Genomic DNA, 20,468 nt, shown 5'->3' on the forward strand with positions numbered 1-20,468 from the left:
ATCATCTCGAAGATTTCATTTAAAGAAATGTCTGTTAAGTCACTATCTATCAACGAATGACGCAACACAAAGGTGATTGAGCCTATGGCCCACTGATGAAAGCCTTTGCATTTGCAGTGTTCTGGACTGGCTGTCAGTGGCGACTTTCACAGAAAAAATCACAAGCGGCGCCCAGTTAGTGACGCGTTTTCCATCGCCCAGCAATGGTTGGTCTGCCAGAGAGGGTAGGCGGAGCTAAGCGGCTGTTTTTCCGCTCTCTGCAAGTGTTGCGAGTAAACAGTAATCTACTACGGCTGAACAAACAAAGAAAAGATCGATGACTACAGATACAACTTCAAAAATAAGTGAAAATCCAAAGAAAAAGAAACAAATTCGACGCTCAGATGAAGCAAACAGTCTAAAGAGGACAGCGACCGTCAGCAATGAAAATCAAGAGTTACAACCGGAGCCGACCGTGGACGTCACACATGCAACACTGTCTGGATATCTGGGAAGTGTGCTCTCGCAATTACCGTTTATCGCCATAGGTGGTGACCAAGAGAACGAAACTGAGATCTTCGATATTACCACTTTAAATATACTTGTTGCACTTACATACTTGCTGAACTAGAAATAGTTCATCAACAGCAAAAATTCACATTTGCAACATCACAGCTTTAAGCAACATTGGAAGCCTCAAAAAAATAATCTTTCTTTCACAGCAAACCCGTCTCGGATCAGTTAGTCACCGTGTTTAATCAGACGTGTTCCATACATGCTGCTTTGTCCCTGTCAGCAGAGGTGAAAGAGGGAGAGATGAGAGACTAAGAACAAAAGCGAGCGCGCTGAAATAGAAAGGTCAGAGCACTTCATCGCTAGCTTCAGTGTTGTCATCGACCTTTGTTTCTGTCGAAATGATGGAGATGAAAAAGGCAGCGGGCAGTTGAATTGGATTTATGTATTGTAACCTCTTAGCCTTGCGTTTGGATCATACAACACACATTTGCACACCTTTACGAGCCTTTTTGTGGCCGTTGTGACCCCGGTCTGCATCCACATTGCTGTGTTTTTTTATTATTCTTTTCTTCCTCTTGTTGTCTCGCCTGCGTTCAGTCATCCTCGCGGCGGCTCTGTTGATTAGCTCGGGCCCGCTGCCTTGCTTCAGCTACTTGTCCTCAGCAGAAAGCCGCTTCGTGACCATTTGCAGTCAGTTCAAGTGCTGTAGGTGCGTGCGTGTGTGCATGTGGATGATGTGTGAATGGCCATGACCAGACACAAAGGATTGAATGAGCACACCTGAATGACACTAATCAACATGGAGTGTTGATGGCATGGTTTGACCTCGGACGCACACACATACACATACACATACACACACATGTAGGGTGGTGAGAGAAGGTAAATTATACAGGACCTGAATGTTTCTCTTCTTCTTCTGTGGTTCTGTTCTGTCAGGTGACCGACGTTGCTGATGCCATGATCCTGAAGCAGCTGTTTGAGACGCTGTTCAAGACCGGAGTGGTGGTGGTGGCCACCTCCAACAGACCCCCTGATGGTACGACGAACACTTAACATTTACCTATTGCATTGTTTTTTACGTGTTGCTTCTAATATCGATCATTGTTTCTAGACACACAGTTCAGTAAATGGATTAGTGTTTAGTGACAGTTTAAGGCCACCTGAGTAACAGTGGTCGTTTCTCCTTTTCCTGGTGTCTGGCATTTTCCACTACGCCCTAAGCCTGTTACAGATTACACATCCGTTATTCTTATATCTTGTTCAAAACAGTTTATTAACATTGTTTATTTATCTATTTGGCTTTTTGCCTTCACAGGAAATGTGGGGAGTAGACAGTGGGGCATGACATGCACCAAATGATCAGCAGACAGGGAGTTGCGTTCGAGGACTGTCGCCTCTGTACATGGGGTACCAACTGATTTTAACACACTTTTTAACTCGACTGGAAACAACAGCATAAACATATGTAGGGGGCGCTGGTTTAGCTCAGTCGGTAGAGCAGGCGCCCCATTTACAGAGGCCACAGTCCTCGAACGCAGCGTTTGCAGGTTCGACTTGTCCCTTTACTGCCTGTCATCCCCACTCTCTCCTCCAATATGTCCCGTCTACTTTCAGCTGTCCTCTCAACAAAGGTGAAAATATGTAATATAAAGAGCGTCTTTAAAACATTCTTTCTACCACAACACGATTAATGCAGGAACTTTTAATACTTTTACTTAATTGTGCATCATTTGGATTAGTTACATCTCCACATATATCCAAATACAGGACTTACAAACACATATAACAAGGACATATAAAAACACTACTTCAACACATGTCGCTTAGAAAAGAGAACTTTTTCCAACATTAACTCTACTTTAATGATAACTTTAAAGCTCTCTTTAGCCATGATTTCACATCATAATTAATACATTTTTTTTTTTTTACCTTTGTACAAAAGAGAATACCAGAACTGATTTCAGTGTTGGGCTGCACGATGGTGCAGTGGTTAGCGCTGTTGCCGCACAGCTAGAAGGTTCCTAGTTTAAGTCCCAGTTCAGACGTAGGGGGCGTTTCTGTGTGGAGTTTGCATGTTCTCCCCGTGCATGTTTGGGTTCCCTCTGGGTACAACCGCTTCCTCCCACGGACATGCTCGATAGGTTCATTGTTAACTCTGAAATTGCCCGTAGGTGTGAATGTGGGCTTGAAAGTCTCTATGTGTCAGCCCTGTGATTGACTGGCGATCGGTCCATGGTTTACCCCGCCTCTTGCCCAATGACAGCTGGGATTGGCTCCAGCCCCTCCGTGACCCTGAACCGGATAAGAGGTGTAGATAATGAATGGATGGACTTAATGGCTCCCCAAAATAGCGTATTATTTTCACCAAATACTTTTGAATATCTAACCTTAATCCTGTGGGTATCAGAAGTTTCTCCACATTAGTTAATTATATGACTTATAAATCATAGCAATTATGTAGGTGTTAGGGGAATTTACCATGTTATGTTGTTTGTGAAGGGGTTTGCAGCACACTTAATTCTGCTGAATGTTTTAGCCGAAGCTTCCAGTGGTCTGCACCTGGCTTTGAGTGCATGATCAAAATGTGTAACCAGTAACTGCAGAGAATTTGTTGCTTTAACTTCTTATTGCAAGAATTCGAGGAAGGCTAGCTTTTAAAGAATGTTCAGTTCAAAAGGAAAGAGAAGGCAAAAGGCTAACAGTAAAATGCTGTCAAACAAGGCCTTACCCCTGAAGCTCTATTAAACTATTCAGCTAACAGAAGACCATCAGCCTGCAGATAATATTCCTGGAACATTAGTGTTTGCTTCTCCTCCTCTTCAACCTGCATGTTTCTTAGTGTCTTTACATAAATCTACATTATTCAATTAATGCTTCATCTGAAAGTGCTCGGCTTCAGCAACAATCAATTGAGCTTTACAAGACCACACCTTAACAGCAATTAACTCAGCTCTCAGTGGCATGATACAGGCTTTACTCAGGCTTTGATGTTGCATTTACTGCCAGCGGAGCAGGGTTGTAAAAAGAATGAGCAGGACGGTGATCAGGTTGGAGATAAATGCATGATGCGGTCTGACATCTTTATCTCTTGGAGAAGATGTTGATGTCTCAAAGTGTGGAGTGGGTACGAAGTGGATGGCAGCAAGATGGCTCTCTTAGACAAAAACGCACGTCTCTGATATTTACTAGCAATTAAGAACAAAGCGTCAAACCGTGCAAACTTAAGAGAGCGCCTACTTGGTATTAATTACATGCTTAATGGAACACTGAAAGCCATAAGAGACAACTGGACATGAAAGGCATACATTTTCCATCTTTATTGATGTGGAGATGCTGGTAACAAAAAGCCCTAGATGTGCTCTGAGGAGGGATTTAGAGAGAGGTTTTTCTGCTAGAACGGCTAAAGTAGCGTTTTGTTGTTTTTTAAACACTGATGGAGTGTAATGAGTTTGAGGAGGGCTAGGGGGGCGTCTTATTTTGAAGTGGAACACCCTCAGTGCGCCAGATCTTAAATGCAGTTTACATTAATGGACTAAAGCCTGTGTTAGCTTGTTTTTTTAACTCAATTAAATAAGTCCCAGTTTGTTTGACAGCAGCATCAGTCGGATCTGCCTGTAGAAATTAATAGTAAACTGTCATGGGAAATAGTATAGCTAATAAGGACAAAAAGATGGCTCCTGGTCCGATTTAGCACACGTCTAAACATACATGACACCCCATGCTGTCTTACAGGAATAGTGTTACATTTATTTGTGAGAAAGTGAGCACATCAATACCACTAATCTGTATCTGAACACTAAATGTGAAGCTGCCATTAGCAGCCGGTTAGCTTAGCCTAACATAAAGACTGGAAAGAGGAAAACCGCTAGCTTTGTCCACTAAAGCTCGCATATTAGCATGTTACATCTTGTTAGTTTAATCCGTACAAACCTGAGTGTAAAAAACAAGACAATGTGGTTTTATTGGAGGTTACAGAAGAACCTTTACCAGAAATAATCTGGACACAACCTTGCAAAACCAAAACAAGTTGTGTTTTAGCCTAGCTTAACACAAAGACTGGTAAGAGGGAAACAGCTAGCTTTGTCCACTAAAGCTAACTTATTAGCATGTTATATCTTGTTAGTTTAATCCATACAAACCTGAGTGTTAAAAGGACACAATGTGGTTTTCTAGAAGGTTACAGAAGAACTTGTACCAGATATTATCCGGACACTACCCCTTGTAAAACCAAAACATGTCGTACTAGCTTAGCTTAACACAAAAACTGGTAAGAGGGAAATTGCTAGCTTGGCACACGGGTAGCAACTCCACCCATAGATACTCGTGAATCTAACTTATTAGCATGTTTTCTCTTGTCTGTACAAACCTGAGAGTAAGTGACACAATGTGGTTTTATAGAAGGTTACAGGAGAAGCTGTATTTCAGCCTAGCTTAACATAAAGACTGGTAAGAGGGAATCCGCTAGCTTGGCACACAGGTAACAAATCCACCTCTTATATCTTATATCTTCTTCTATCTAAAAATGACACAATGTGGTTTAACAGTTTTTTCCGGATGTCACTGCTTCCGGGCATGTCCGGACACAACCCCAGAAAAACAACAACATGTTGATTTTACGCTTCAACTTTTTTATGGATAAGACACACATGATGAGTTTCTATAGGGACTGGTAGGCTTTTTAACCTTTGGACAGATCCAGGCCAGCTATTTGTAAGTTTTGCTAAGCTAAGCTAACTGGCCCTTGTTTCCTGCTTTATCTTCACTGTCCAGACAAAAGAAAAGTGTCTGTTTCTGTCTTAAAGAGTCATGTCTGATATACAGCAAAGTCCATTACTGTATAGGAGTTTAAAGTGTTATTTGCGTGTCAGGTGCTACTGTAGTTAGCTTGAGCCCAAACATCAACAACGACTACTTGTTTGCGTTCGCAGCTGGAGAGAGCTTAAGCCTCTATGTGTGTCTGTGCGTGTGTGTCTTTGTCTATGTTTGTGTGTCGTCCCTATCTGTTTTATCTGTCTATCACGGATGCTACTTCAGATGTAATTTGTTCCAGCCGAGCTAATTGAAACCTCTATTCAGCGAGCTGCTGTGGACATTGTCCGCGCTGAAAAGGCGACAGTCCTTTCTCTCGCCACCATTGTTTGGGAATGTAATGAATTTTATGTTGCTGCCGCTGCCGGTAGAGAAATCCATTTTTCTCTCCTGGTCCCGGTCCTTTTGTCGTGCCTCCCCACCCATCCTTCAGTTCATCAATAGCCACTTTATCTGCCAATCTGCGGCGGGGGAATGACATTATTAGGAGGCTAAACAGCACCTCTAATACAGGCCCTCCCCTCCTCTTTCAGATCTGTACAAAAACGGACTTCAGAGGGACACCTTCCTACCTTTCATCGACGTGCTGAAGGTAGAGACAAAGTCATCCCTCTCTCTTGTCTTGTTAATTTATTCATTTGTTTTTCGCACACACACATAAACACACATACACACATTTGCATGCGCGCCTCTGTCCCTCTGTGTGTGTCTTTTTTTTGCGAGTTGCTCTTTAGTGGTTTGATGTTCTGTGCTTCCTGGATGCCTCACGCAGTGTCACAAAGCTGTCTTTGATCATACCAGGGCACGCTGAAAGACTCACAGAGAGAGCGAGAGAAAGGTAGAGGGAGAGATGGAAAGAGCGCGAGCGAGCACAGGTAATGTGAATGAGAGACGGGCGGACGAGCTGAGTGACTGACCCGGACTGCTTGCATTTCAAAAGTAAAAGGGAGGAGGCGAGGGAGCGAGGAGACTAGAGGAGAGGAGAGGAGCGATGTGGTGGTTAGCATTTCCAGTGAAAAATCTACTTTGCAATTTAAGCAGGTAGCATCATTATCCTGCCTGCATCCCAGATGATCACTGATGTGTTTGGAGTGAGCATGATCATAAATAATTGCATCATAATTTGTTGTCATGCATTTTGCAACAGAGGAGGGCAGCATTCTTGCATCTTTTATTGGTATTTAGTCTCAGTAGTAAAGCCAAGCAGTAACTAGCTGCAGTGTAACGGAGCACAAACTCACTTTTCATTCTTCTTTATTTGCTTAATGCTCAGAGATGATAAAAACCAACCAACAGAAACGAGTTTAATTTTCCACCCAGAACCACTCACTTTGTACTCCTAAACATATAAACCCACACACAGTCAATATACGTGGATATGAAATACAGTAACCAATAGGTGATATCTAATCATGTTTCTGCTACTTGTAGTAATAATAATAATAATGTAGATGATATGTGACAATTATTTTTCGACCTGGCAGCATCTCGTTGCACTTTGGACATAACTTTATCTTGAAATCACAACTTCCCAAAAGCACGAGTGATTCCCAAATGTTAACAGGATTCACTCATTGGAGCGCATGGAAAGAGACTACTTTGGTTTTACTATGCGACATATTTATAGTTTTATTACATAGAGACATAATAATGTTTTCAGGAAAGCTGATCTCAGTTATACTCAAAGCAAATAATCATGTTGCAGATAAAGACTCCTTTGTGGCTGAAATTCAATCTCCTGTGAGGAGTTTTTTGCTGGTTATGAAACAGACTGAAATTAATTCTGATGTCTCTATATGACCTACAAAAGCAAACCAGACCATCAGCGGCAACATTGATTATTTCTATATAGTTATTTATAAGGCCTGAAACTGCTGGGGGGGGGGTAGGTGTCAGATGAAGCGATTAACTGCACGCTGCCTTTGTTTAGGTTTTTCAGGGCAAAAATGTAAAGTGAGTGATACATATGACTGTTAAAGAAAGCAGGATGAGATTTTTTGTTAAAAACCACCACTTAAGCATGTAGAGGACAAAATCAGCAGAGATAAGAGGTACGGCTTTGTCCACAGGGGGCGCCAAAATCAACACACACTGAAAATTCCTCACAGGGGCTTTAATGAAGGAAGCCTCTTTTAAATCAGCCTTTATGATGGACAATAAAGCAGTATAATACATAATGATTAGATCCACAGCAGCATATCTTGATATATTGGCATTGGTTTTCCAAAAATAAATGAACACTTTTATATATTGGTACTTTCAATGCACTATATCGGTTAATATGTTCAAAAAGAAAGTATAAAATTCCCACTTGATTGTTGGCAGTAATTAGTGTGTAAATTGCCCTTCCCTCACATCAGATCTGAGCAGACATCTGTGAAGGATAAGGTCAAGTATGATATATTTCATCTATAAAACCATTCTGCCACTGTACATATCTTTGTCATAGCACTTTGTGACCCAGATTTAAGTTTAGGTTCTGTGGCTAATATGCGCTTATTTCACTATTCCAAACTTCACCACGGGTAAGGCACTAGATATGAAAATGTGTATGTTATTGCAAGATCATTATGACCTAATTACACAAACCTGTTACCTGTTACATCACAAACCTCTATATGAGTACCATTACGTACGAAATAATCAAAATATAGCAGGAGATCTCTACACAGGTGCATTAGAAGAGCTTTGTGGTTTCTGTAAACTGGCCACAGCAAGTCTCAGGGTCATCAGAGCAGCACTGTATCTTCAAACACACAGACACAGAGCCAAGCGCACACACACGCACCCACACACACACACACACAAATGTAACCGCACTACAACTGGGGAGGCCTTGGAGTCACCCTGCTCCCCACCCACTCTCCCAGCAGCACCCTTGCCCTCTCTAATCCACCCTCATCAGGGTCCTGAATGCCTGTTGTCCCTCTCTGCCCCGCACTGCCTCCGCTCTTTCAGGGTCCCATGTTCCCCTTTGTGAGGCCATCTGGTTTTCGGGGTCGGGGGTTTTTTGGGGGTGCTCGGCCCTCTCTCTGTAGCGGCCCTTCTCTGTAAAGTTAAAGTGTGTTTTAGCGGGGTCACGCTGCTAACTAGCTGACCCTTAATAGATTGAATTAATGCTGGCAGGGAGCAGCGGCGCGGGTCCTCCTCCCTGATGCAGATCGCTCCTGCATGTGCGTGCCTGAGTGTGTTTCCATAGCGAGTGAGGGTGTGAATAAGGGCGTTAAAAAGTAAGAAGTAGCCCCTGACCTCCCCTCCCTATCACCTGAGCCGGAGTGGAAGAGGTTAATCCTCCGCCTCTGTCCGCCTGGGTTGACGTCTTTATTCAACGATTGACTTCTGATTAGTTGGGACCCCCTTTTTCCTCAGCACCCCTTCCCCCAAAAACCATCTAGTCTCCTAATCTTAGAGGTTTTGTGCACTGATTTTCAACCTTACCTCTATCTATCCAAGTTTGGATATAGTCTAAAAAACACCCGCAGTCATTGCAGATTTTCCTCACCCCTGCGCCTTCTTGTGACGTAGATGGAGGTCAAGAAAAACTACAGCATATTTAGGTATTCATTGCCTGAATCTGCTTCCACTTGTGTTGCAAACTAGCTGCAAAGCTACGCTACAAATGGCAAAAATGGCACCCCAAAATATGAGAACCAAAAATGTTGTATACATATTAAAGCAGGCCAATTCAGTCACTCAGTTTGACTCTTCTTAAATCCCTAATTTCTTTTCCAAACAACAGACGGAACCAATGAATGGGAATATTAGCCTTAGAATGTAGGCAGGTCCTTATATTCCTTTACACTTATTTCTTGTCTTTGTTTCAGTTTATGCAGTTATTTGCTCATTTATGGCTGCATCAATCTCTGAACCCATCGGCTATCATCTGACGACGATATAGCCTCTCGGAGTAACGGCGAACATTTGGGGCATTCTGGTTTAGCCAGCGGTTAGCGATAAACAACTTTCAGCCAAGACTTCCTTTTCCGATTGCTGCATTGTTCACGGTCCAGTTAGCAACTTGAGAAGCAACCGTGTGAAAATGTGAAAAAGCTAAGTGAAATTCTTCCGCAAAATAAACTGCGTCATTTCTTGGTTACATCCCCCGTTCATCTGTTTGTGGTGAGTCTCAGTTTCACTGTAAATAGTAAGTTACACAGAGGCTGCACTCTGGCTAGCTACCTTGGTATGAACCTGAAAAATTATACGTTTTTCTTGTGATTTACTTTAATTAATGGGTCTTAAGTTTGCCGAAATCACAACATCATGATGCAAATTCTTAAAGAGTAAAAATGAAGCTTTGTCAGGTCTGTCCTCAAGAGGAGAAGAAAGGTACTTTTAAAATGCTCGTTTGTTGAACGGTGGTCGGATCGATCATTTCTGATGCATTCGAGGAAGTCGGGAAATGTAAGCACTGAATGGTATTGGCGACAGCGTCAAGGGAATATGTCTCAATTTAAAATGTTTGATTTAGAATGGATTGTTAGCTGAACTTACATGCAGATATCTGTTTATATATACAATTTTAACAAGACAAATTGGGGTAGTCAAAGGGCCGCATTCAGTCCACTGTCTGCCAGTTAAATATGTCTGCTTTACACTGTTTTGACTGACTCATATATTTAGCAGTATTTATTCAAGCCAGTGTATACAGCTGAAGAAATGCAGCCAAGTAAGGCCAAGTCTGATCCAGTTAATACATCCTCCTTCAATGGACTACATTCCCCATCAACACTGGACATCCTGATGAATTCCCTTTTTAAATAAGAAAAATCGAGCACAAAATTTGAGGCAGACATCTTTCCAGACACAAAAAGCACAGAAAGACCTAAAAGTCCCTGACTGCTTTTAAATATTCACTTTGTTTACTATGTTCATTCACACAGTCATTTGTAGTTTCTTGTCCTTTTTAGCGTCTCTTTGGGCTCCATCAGGGACTCTATTCAGTTGTTCAGGCTCCTTTTTCTTTGTAGCCATGGCAAAGCTCAGAGTTCTGTAAAATACAGGGTTTAAGGGCTTTTTTTAATGGACACTGCCAGTATTGTAACTAAGATTCTCTTTCTCCCTCACAAACCGTCCTCCCTCTCCACTCCACTTTTCATCGCCCATCCTCTCTCTCCCTCTCCATCCGCGCTCTTTATTCTATTACCATCCTGTTCTGCTCGCTGGCTTTACTCACCCAAGGTCAGGTCTCTGTATTTTGGTAGCAGAATAGTGACTTTATTTTCCCTGCGCTTGTTCGATTGCAGTTGCGCACAATGCTGCCGAGGGGGGGAAACATGACAACAACCCTGAGGCAACTTTGAGTATCTGTGGGTTTCAAGCTGTTAACCCTTCTTTTGATCCGCTCTCCGTCTCTCTTTTTGTGTGTGTCATTGTTAATAATTTGCTTTCCGCTGTGCAGTTGGTGATGAGAAGAAAAGAAATAAAAACAGGATGATGGAGGAGGAAAAAATGAGAAATGAGCGGGATGCGGTCCTCCAGCTGAGACCTTGGTGAGAAGGACAGACAGGCGGTTCAAATCAAATGGATGTTGATGTTTGATGACCGTCAATATTCTTCCCAAATTTAACGGCAGGGCAGCGGCGCTCGCAGTGAGCCTCAGGGACTCTTTCATATCAGTGTCTCGCTCGGAACAATTAAAAAAGCGCAAATCGATTCTGCTCCTTTTGAGTTCTGCCTCTGTATTTATCGCCTAATTCATAATTGATCCGCTCACCTTGGCTTGTTATTTCTCGCTGTCTAACTGATGTTTCCCACTTTTTTATTATCAGCGTGTGCACGTGTCAGACGTGTTTGATCAGGCATGCATGCATGAAGGCGCACAGGTGCATTTTACTGTACTGAATGTATTCATTTGTAAAGCCACCTGCAAACTGAAGGCAACACCTGATTCACCTCGCTAACATTTAGATATGAAGCTTTTTCTCTATGATTGTCGTTCAGCTGATCAGCCCACTCCTCTCGTGATGTTCTGGCCAGTTTTCACATTTGTAACACGGCTGGTTATTGGACGCTATGAATTAAAATAGATTCTCATGTAGTCTTCATGAAGACATGAGAGGATACTGACTTGTTTACCTGAGCACAGTCACGCATGCTGATGCTGTGGCTGTTCACATAAGACAAGGCAACTCCATGTGGAAAAAATCTAAGTGCTTCACATAAACCATCAAGCTTAACATGAAACAGTCAAGCAAAATGGGAGTCTAATAATAATGTAGATCTTGAATGTTTCTGGTCCTTGATGTATTTACCTGTTTCGGGCTTTCAGCAAATCTGGATTGGGTCTGATACAAAGTAATATCAGGGTGATGTCGATACACTTCATTATTATAACCAGCTAATGTATCGTGTTTTATGGGGACACATTTTGAATGTCAGTAAGTGGTTTGCCAGAAATGCGGCACTCTTTTTTTCCTATCCACCATTAGTTACTTAAATACACAAGACATTTTCTTATGTTCAAAAAAAGAGGGGGGTGAATTCAGTGAACTAACAGGAGATAACTGCTCACATTTACTCAACAATAGCAGCAGAGAAGTTGAGATAAGCCCTAAACATGATCTAATTAAAGGTTGGTGTTTATTTTGGTTTTGATCCAGTTGACGCGAGTAACAACACTAAAAGAAAAAGTGTCCAATCTAGTAGTATTGATTCTGAAGGTACGCTTCCGCCAATCATAGTCTATTTCCTGACATTGTGGGGTACTGATACATATGTACAAATAGTTCTGTTAAGTATTTTGTGGCTCCTACCTGAATGCCCCATGTGATGACTTGAGTCTGAAGACTACAAGAATAAAAGTAAAAAACTATCTGGGGATGCAGAGCTTAAAAGAAGTGAGCTTACCAGACCCCTGTAGGCCGCTCCTCATCTCTGCATGAAGAAAGCAACTTGAGGCTACATTAGCCGCTAATGCTACTATTTTTACTGTCCATGCAAAGTCTGCCAATGTTATATGAGTGTAGGACTGTAACCGTCTGATAATTTTGTCAGTGTAATCTGATGCTTCGCTCCACATCAAACTCCTACATGTTTTTCCTGGAAGATACACATATACCAGAGTTTCTCTGGATGTCAGACGGAAACTAAAACATTTTGAGCTGACTACTTTCGTGCTATTTTAAGTCACATCAATGTCATTTTTATTATATAATTTGACTGGATGATTTTTAATGAGCTATTGCGCTAAAGTTAGCGGCAGCACAGCTAGCAGTCCCCGAAGCCCTGCTTAAAAGAGACAGTGTTGTCGGAGAGGCGCTGATTTTCAACGTAAAACTGCTTTTTTGAGTTTTTACAGGTTTGATTTGTTTTTGAGACTTGTGCAGATAACTTCTCTCCCTTGAGGATTCCTAACTTAAATACAGCACGTTCAAAGAAGCTAGCATTAGGTATGCTTGCGTCTCTTGACTCCTGTGTCAGCTGAAGAACCATGTGAAAGATGACAACTGAAGACTAATTAAAACACTATATCGAATCTAAACCATTTGGTGATTTATAACCAGTGCAGAGTTTTACTGAGATGATGTGATCAGCTGCATGGAGTCCATTTCTGTGCTGCTAGCAACACATGGAGCCTCTGTTGGCCAGGTGCAGGTAGCACAAACTCCACCGGGTCCTGGAGCGGTCCGGATTTGGGTCCTCGACAGAGCTCGAGAGGGGTTGAGGGTGGGGGGTCCAGTGGGGTCCTGGATCACGAAAGGTGGGGCCTCCGACTCAAAAGATGTTTCCCCAAGAGGAGCAGCCGAGGCAGGGGGAGGTTGTGAGAACGACCTCTCGGAACAAACCGCGGCTGGCCCAAGGCGGTCACACTTTAAGGGAATAGATCATTAGGTGTAATTAGGGTGTTCACATTGTCACGTACCCCCCCGACTGCCCAAGAATGAATAAAATCACCAGATACACCCCCCACTCACACACTCACACACACACACAGCAGCTCCCCAGTTAGTGAAAACACTTTGATGTCAGAAGAGTCGTCCAGAACTTGCCAGCATAAAGGCAGTGTTTTAAGCTTTCTCTCTTTTCTCCCCCGTCTCTCTCTCTCTCTCTCGACCCCTCTGTCCTCCCCCCTCCCCTCTTTTCTTCTGTCCCTCCACACAAGGCTGTAAGACACACATGCTTGAATGAACGACAACCTCTCCCCCTCTCCCTCTCTCTCTCTCCCCCCTTCGTCTCTTTTTCAGCCTTCCCACCCCGCGTTTCTTTGAGGCCTGGTCAATTCTCCGGGCCCAGACAAAAAAAGCATCAAATGTTTTCTGCTGCCGAGTAATGAGGGAGTGGACCTCATCAGGGCCCAATAGTCAGCTATCCTTGGCTTTTGTTGCAGCTCAATGGCACCGCGCTCTTTGAAAAGCTCAAAAGCAACTTTTTGAGGAGTGAAGGATAGAGGGAGATATGGCATCAGGAAAAAAGCCACTCTGTTTTCATGCTAAACGGCCGTCCAGAGGGAGCAGTGGACAGCTCGGACAATGACATGATTGGAGCTACATGTGTTTGGATGACTTTCTTCTAAAGAGACTCTGATTCTCATGTCTGTCATCACTCTCCTCTGTCCTCCCCCCTCCTTTCTCGGGGTCTGTGAGCTTGTCAATGCATCTGTGCGAGTAGTGAAACTCTTAATTTGCAAGGGAGCTGCTTAGATGTTCCTGTGAGTCAGATGCAAATAAGAGCAATTAACAGTTTTTACACCACTGCTACATTTAGCAAATATTCATGCCCATGATGTTAGAAACTAGTGCTGCTGCAACAAATGATTGTCTCTAGAGTGCACAGCCCCACATTGTGTCGGTCTGCTCTGTCAGGTTGTTCACTGATTAAAGTTAAGACTTTAATATGTTGCAACTTCGTGACAAAAGCCCAAAGGGACGTATTCAGATTACTTGATTTGTCCAACCAACTGTTCAAAACTTAAAGACATAATCTCGAAGTTCTCCATTTTATTCTATTTGGCAGGACCTAGTGGCGATAAAAAGGAATTACAGGTATATATATTTAACCAGACGTCTGCCGTTGGCTCCATTAGCGAGGAAAATCAAGAGTCACAACCATGACTGACGGTCACTTTCCTTTTTAGTTTACCTTCATCTGAATGTCGAATTTGTTTCTCTTTCACTTATTACGCCTCGGCGCGGGCGACAGTCGTCGCCAGAGGCATAATAAGTCAGATACTGAATTAGTGACACTAATATTTTGTGCCCACCTTGAAACTGGGGTGATTGTATAGATCTTCTGTGCTGATGGGTTGAAGATGTGTGTGAAGCCTCCACGTTTTGCCAAGAAATATACGTAATACCCTTTATTAAATTCCTTCAAAGTCCCATACTTGACTTGACTGGTTGGCGGAGGCATACAACCATGAAGCGGTAATTCTAGTTTCTGAAGTTGTATCTGTAGTCATCGATCTTTTCTTTGTTTGTTCAGCCATAGTAGATTACTGTTTACTCGCAACACTTACGGAGACCGCAAAAGCAGCCGCTTAGCTCCGCCTACCCTCTCTGGCAGACCAACCACTGCTGGGTGATGGAAAACGTGTCACTAACTGGGCGCCGCTTGTGATTTTTCTGCAAAAGTCGCCACAGACACCCAGTCTGTAATAATACTGTATACTGCAAATACAAAGGCTTTCATCAGTGGGCCATTGGCTCAATCACCATTGTGTTACCTCATTCGGCGATAGTGACTTAACAGACATTTATTTACATGAAAATCTACGAGATTATCACTTTACACGCATTAAGTTTACAACCCTGTTAAACAGAGACAAGAAGCTAATTCACTGACACCGGACAGAGTCAATGAATAGTACCGCTAGCTGCATGGCTAAATTTGATGCATAGCTAACAGAAGCAACACTCTTGCTCTAAGCTGTTACACTGAGCGACCTTACAGGCCTGGAGCACTTACGTCGTGTTGAGTGGATTGGCAGAACGAGCATGCGCATTGGACAGTTTAGCTTCCTCAGATTGGATGGTCAGTGGACAACGTGAAGGCAAGCTGATTAGCTGTTCAGTTTTATATTAAAGTTGCTTGCTTGCAGTTTGATGCCATTAGCGAGATAGATGGAACACAGGTTTATTAAACACCAATGTTATATAATGTTTGTTTATAACAAATAGACTTACACCAGGCTATGTTACAGGTATATGTATAACAGGTGTCTCAAACTCAAGGCCCATGGGCCGCATCCGACCGCGAGATAATATCCTACGCACAACGTTGATACTACATATCCCAGAATGCACTGCAACCGAGTGCGCACAAATCAAGACCTGCGAGCACCAGCTGGCGTACCTATGAGACGTAACGAAGCATCTTACTCCACTAAACCTTGAGCTTCAGGGACGGGACCATGTGATCATCACAGACGTGTATAATGCAGTGAGAGCTTAACAAGCCAAGCTGCTCCTGTGGGAGACTCAGATGCAGGAAGGAAACTGGTCACTTCTCATGTTGCCAGAGAATGACAAACCACATCTCCAGCGCTGTGTTCCCAACTGCGTGTTTAGCTGATAAACTGAGCAGACCTGGCTGAGTTCACTCGTCTATTTTCCGACTTAGGAGCCCAGAAATTTCAATTTGAACTGCTCGGTAATCTGTTTGTAGTTGACGTGGAAAGAGCACATGTGAACATCCAAACGGAGCTGATAGAACTCTGAAACGATGCCCCAACTCCGCCTACAAGCTGCTCGAATGCTCTGCATGTTTGGAAGCGCATACCTGTGTAAGCAACTGATGCACACCTTCACTCCATCCTGAGTGTCCACAGCTCAGAACCTGACCCCAAACATGAATGAACTTGCAGCCAAGAAAAGATGCCAAGCATTTGGCTGGGGCAAATGGGCAAAAGAGCGGAGTGCACTTACATATATATATTTACTTTTTGCACCTTCCTGTAATCACAGGTAGACTGCTTATGGAGGGAATATTTGCACATTTCCACCAGATTGATCACATTTAAAATGTTCTTATTTTGCTGTGTTGTGATAAAAAAACAAAAAACAATATTTCAGATTTATTTCATAATACCTCTGATAAAAAACGTGGTTTATTTTAGTCTGTTCTTAAAATGTTGACCCCGTTCGGCCCTTGTCTTAGACCCAGTTTTTTATTTCGGCCCCCTCTCTGATTGAGTGTGAGACCCCTGCTTTAAAAGGTCTGAAAATGCCAATGTTTTTTGTAGTAGCCCAAGGTGATGAATTTGAATTGCCTGTTTTGTTGAAAAATTGTGCAAAACCAGAATATTTCTTTTAATCAACAACAAAATAAAACCAAAAAAGCACAGCAACAAATTTAACCTCAAATTTAATCATCTAAACACATGATTTTTTCAGCAGTACACCTGACAATGCTGATGGTAGATATTTAAAGTATATGTGTTTTAATGCTGTTGTGCAGTTGTTCAAGATAAACTAAAGGCACACTTGGAGATGAGACTGTAAGTAGACAGACTAAGATCAGAGTCTGTGAGAGGAGCGTGATGGTGGAGGGGGGGTTGGCTGAGGGGGGGGAGACAAGACCACAATGTGTAGGCGGATGAAATCTTGGAGGAGTGAGAACTTGACAATCCTCTCAAGATAGATAATCAAGTAATGACCCGCGAGGCCTCAGCCTCATCTGATTATAAATAACCAATGGAATCATCACCGCTGATTGTGTTTCCATTCCTCCTTCTCTCCCCTCTCTCTTATTTGTACCTCGCTCCTCCGTCAGGAGACGCAGCAGCTGTCTTTACACCGCAGGTAGAGACGCTTCTGAGAGGGAGGGAGAGGAAGAAAGACAAACTGAGATTCTAATGATGTGGCCGCCAAAGTGACAAGTTTTTTTTCCCGTTTTGCAGGGACTATTTACCCGATGGAGGGGTCACAGTAGGTTGATGAAATGACACCTCCCTTTTGTGCGTGGGGGAGGGCGAGTTTGTCAGGTTGTTATTAAGCCTGATTCAGCCAATTGGCTCAGAGTGGGAACCCCGTTTGTGTGAGCGGACACGGAGATAAAAAGTTGACAGCGGAGAAGAATAGAGTATTTCCGTCCCCTTGCTTTGTGATGATTACTAATTATCCTGCAGCTTAAGAGGGCCAGTGGCAGAAATTCACTGATTTCATAATTTCCTGGAGCTGTCGGCGAATACTCAGTCAGCCTGGATGGAATGATATGCAATTCCTTTCTTTTCTTTGATAGAATGGTGGAGATGATGATTATAGTTTGTGCTGCGCTCTCTGACATGAATCCTGTTGACGTTTTACACTGTGAGGAAAAGTTTGAACTCTGCGTCACAAGTTCACCCCGGCTGTGACACACTTGAATAGCAGCAGGAACAATGGATCGGCTCAATAAACCACGAGGAAGTGACACAAAATGTCAGGGGAGATAAAGACCTCGCTGCTGGTCTGTTCTGCTCTTTTTAAGTTTGTTCACCTTTCTATTATTTGCTCTATCTTCAAAACTATGAAGGAATCAGGAAGCTCTTATTGTCCACTTTTCACATGAAAAAGAGCAATAGTAACTATTTTGAAATTACTGAAATTAAACAGGAATGCAAACCTACGGAAGCCCTAAGCAGACATGCATCCAGACATTTTATGTACTCCGTTTTCCTGTGATAACGAGTATTTCCCGGTTATTTTCTCAAGATCTTGACTTCTTCTTCTACTTCTTCTTCTTCATCTTCATTATCTCGAGATAACGCTGCACCACTATAACATCACGTGATCCTAACTCATATCCCCCGAGATTTAAAAGCACAAAACAAACAAAGAAACAGGTTTAAATGACCTCATTAGTCTGGGCGATGGCAGCATGGCATGTCCTGGTCTGTAACGTCACTGTGACCAGCCCGTTGTTTTGTTTTCTAGATCTCCAGAAAATTATCCCGTTACCACAAGAAAACCAGCTTTGTTATCACGACATAATGACATTAATGAATCCGTTATAATGGGAAACTCAGCTTTGTTATCTTGGGATAATGAGATAAATTAATCCGATTTTAAAATTTTAAACCAAATTTGACGCCAAACTGCTGTGGAATAATATGCTACCTAAAGGACAAAAGGACGTATTGCATATTTTTCTATCATGAACTGAACCCATGAAAAGACCATAATAATGAATTGATCCAACGAACAAGTATCGTCTCTGTACCAAAGCCTGATATAGCTTTATCCTCTGTTTTAGGGATGCACGATATTGTCGGCACGTTATCAGTATCTGCAGATTATGGCTTGAAAATCACATCGGCATCGGCAGATATGTCATTTTTCCGCTGATAAAACAACGCTTTAATTCTGCCTAAATGCTCGATGATTACATAAAAAAGCTTGACGTAATGCTCCGACATTAACTCGCCGCAGGTGTGTGCGTGTGCACTGCCTGCGCAAAGTTATCAACAATATACAAATAAAGCCAATGAATAGTTAAAGTTAAAGAACTTTCACAACTCTTAAATAGCTAACAGTTATCTCACATCGTCATCTTATCGGACTTAACAACATTAAACATGCCGAAAATACACTCACGGCCAAAGCCGACACTAAGATAAGTGTAACTTAAACATCAGTGCAAAACTAACTTACATATTCATTGCGCACACACGATAAAAAGAGTCCGTCAGCGATCACTTATGTCTCTGTAGTAGGTGCAGTAAACAAGTCCGGGCGTGGCTCCCTCACTGCCGTGTTTTAGGTGGATGCTGCATTCAGGTGCGCCCAGAAACGTGAGTGATCAGACACGTGACCTTTTGTACAATGCCTCTTCCATCAAGCGTGAAGAAGGGTGCAAGTATGTCAGTTTTTGGCCACTACAGTTAGAGTAGGCATGATATAAATTCCACATGTGCCTAATATATTGGTACTGAAATTGGCAATCGGCAAAAAGGGTTGGAAAATATCAGCATATCTAAATCCAATATCGTGCATCCCTATCTGTGACATAGAGCTGCATTGTTGTACAAAAACTTGGTAACATTACTTTTTAAATGCATGTTCAAGCTTTGTTGCAAAGCTATTATCCACTGACCGACTACTGTGAATACACGCTAGCAACATAAATTCACAGCTGAAAATAGTCCTCAATTAAGGGACTATTTACAACCATGACCCACTGTTATAGTAAATTATTCAGCCTCTTTGTGATTCAACCTTTATTTATTTTTGGAGAATTATCTGACATTGAGAGTACAATTAAAACAGAATAAACGAAAACACAAAAAAACAACGTCAAAGAATGAAATAATTTGTAAGTAACAGGAAATTAAACAAGCAGAGAAGCTGAGTTACGTTCATGAGCGGAGTAGTTTGTAATTATGTTCCTAAATTGACCTAAGGTACAAATGTGTGTTGAGTTTTAATGTGTGTTTTCCAGGTTTGTGCCGCACAAAAGGTTTTCCCAATCCTTGTGTTTGCTCGTGGAATTTCGAGCATTAGCCAATAGGGGGTGGGACAAAATATTGATACCGCAGTAAATCGTCATCCTGACTCTGGCAATACAATTATGGATAAACTGGCGCCAAATATCAATATTTTAATTTACATGCTCTAAACAGATTTCCCTTCAATTTTGACTCACCGCGTCACTACTTCATGACTCCTCGCGGTGACGCCTGTGACGTGACTGAGGATAACGTGCAGGGAAATTAACTGGCCAAAGGAGTGAATCAGATATTGTGATGCATCATTAAATGATTTTCTTGCAGTATATCAATTATCGCTGTATCGTGATAATATCGTTATTGTGGGCCAAGCGTCGCATATCGTATTGTATCTATTTGACCAGTTTAATGAAGGAGTGATGCGTGATGGTAAATATCCAGATCAAGCTTTATAAATAGATATGCCTGTCACGTCTAAGTGTTAATAATGGCTGGCCAGCTTTATCATAGAGGATGTAGTGATGAATGGAATAGCTGTCACTGGTGATGAATCTCTAGTGAGTGTAGTGGAGGCAGAGGCGTGTCTATAGAATACGTCTCCGTAGTCAGACAAGAAGATGGCTTTAAGATGGCTTGTGATGAGAATATATATTCTCCACTTGTTTTTAAGATGCATATCTTCTGTAAGACAGAAGGAACAGGTTAAGTTCCACAGACAGGATAGTGAAGATATAAAGCATTAAGAGACAGATTAAAGCATTGTTACATTCGGTCTTTTAATGGGATTTGTTGACTT

The 20,468-nt window shown here is 42.3% G+C and overlaps 1 protein-coding gene across 1 annotated transcript in view; it reads left to right on the forward strand.

Annotated features, from left to right (window-relative positions):
* The window catches only part of afg1lb (AFG1 like ATPase b), a 34,758-nt gene that overhangs the window by 7,162 nt on the left and 7,128 nt on the right, over positions 1–20,468 (forward strand). The window contains exons 5-6 of the mRNA XM_069657163.1: positions 1,435–1,534; positions 5,841–5,899. Coding sequence (XP_069513264.1) covers positions 1,435–1,534; positions 5,841–5,899 — 159 coding nt within the window. The remainder of the gene's footprint in view (positions 1–1,434; positions 1,535–5,840; positions 5,900–20,468) is intronic.

This window comes from Semicossyphus pulcher, unplaced genomic scaffold (genome assembly GCF_022749685.1).
Source record: "Semicossyphus pulcher isolate SPU_LCO1_2020_fin unplaced genomic scaffold, fSemPul1.0.p SCAF_11, whole genome shotgun sequence".
Classification (NCBI taxonomy): domain Eukaryota; kingdom Metazoa; phylum Chordata; class Actinopteri; order Labriformes; family Labridae; genus Semicossyphus; species Semicossyphus pulcher.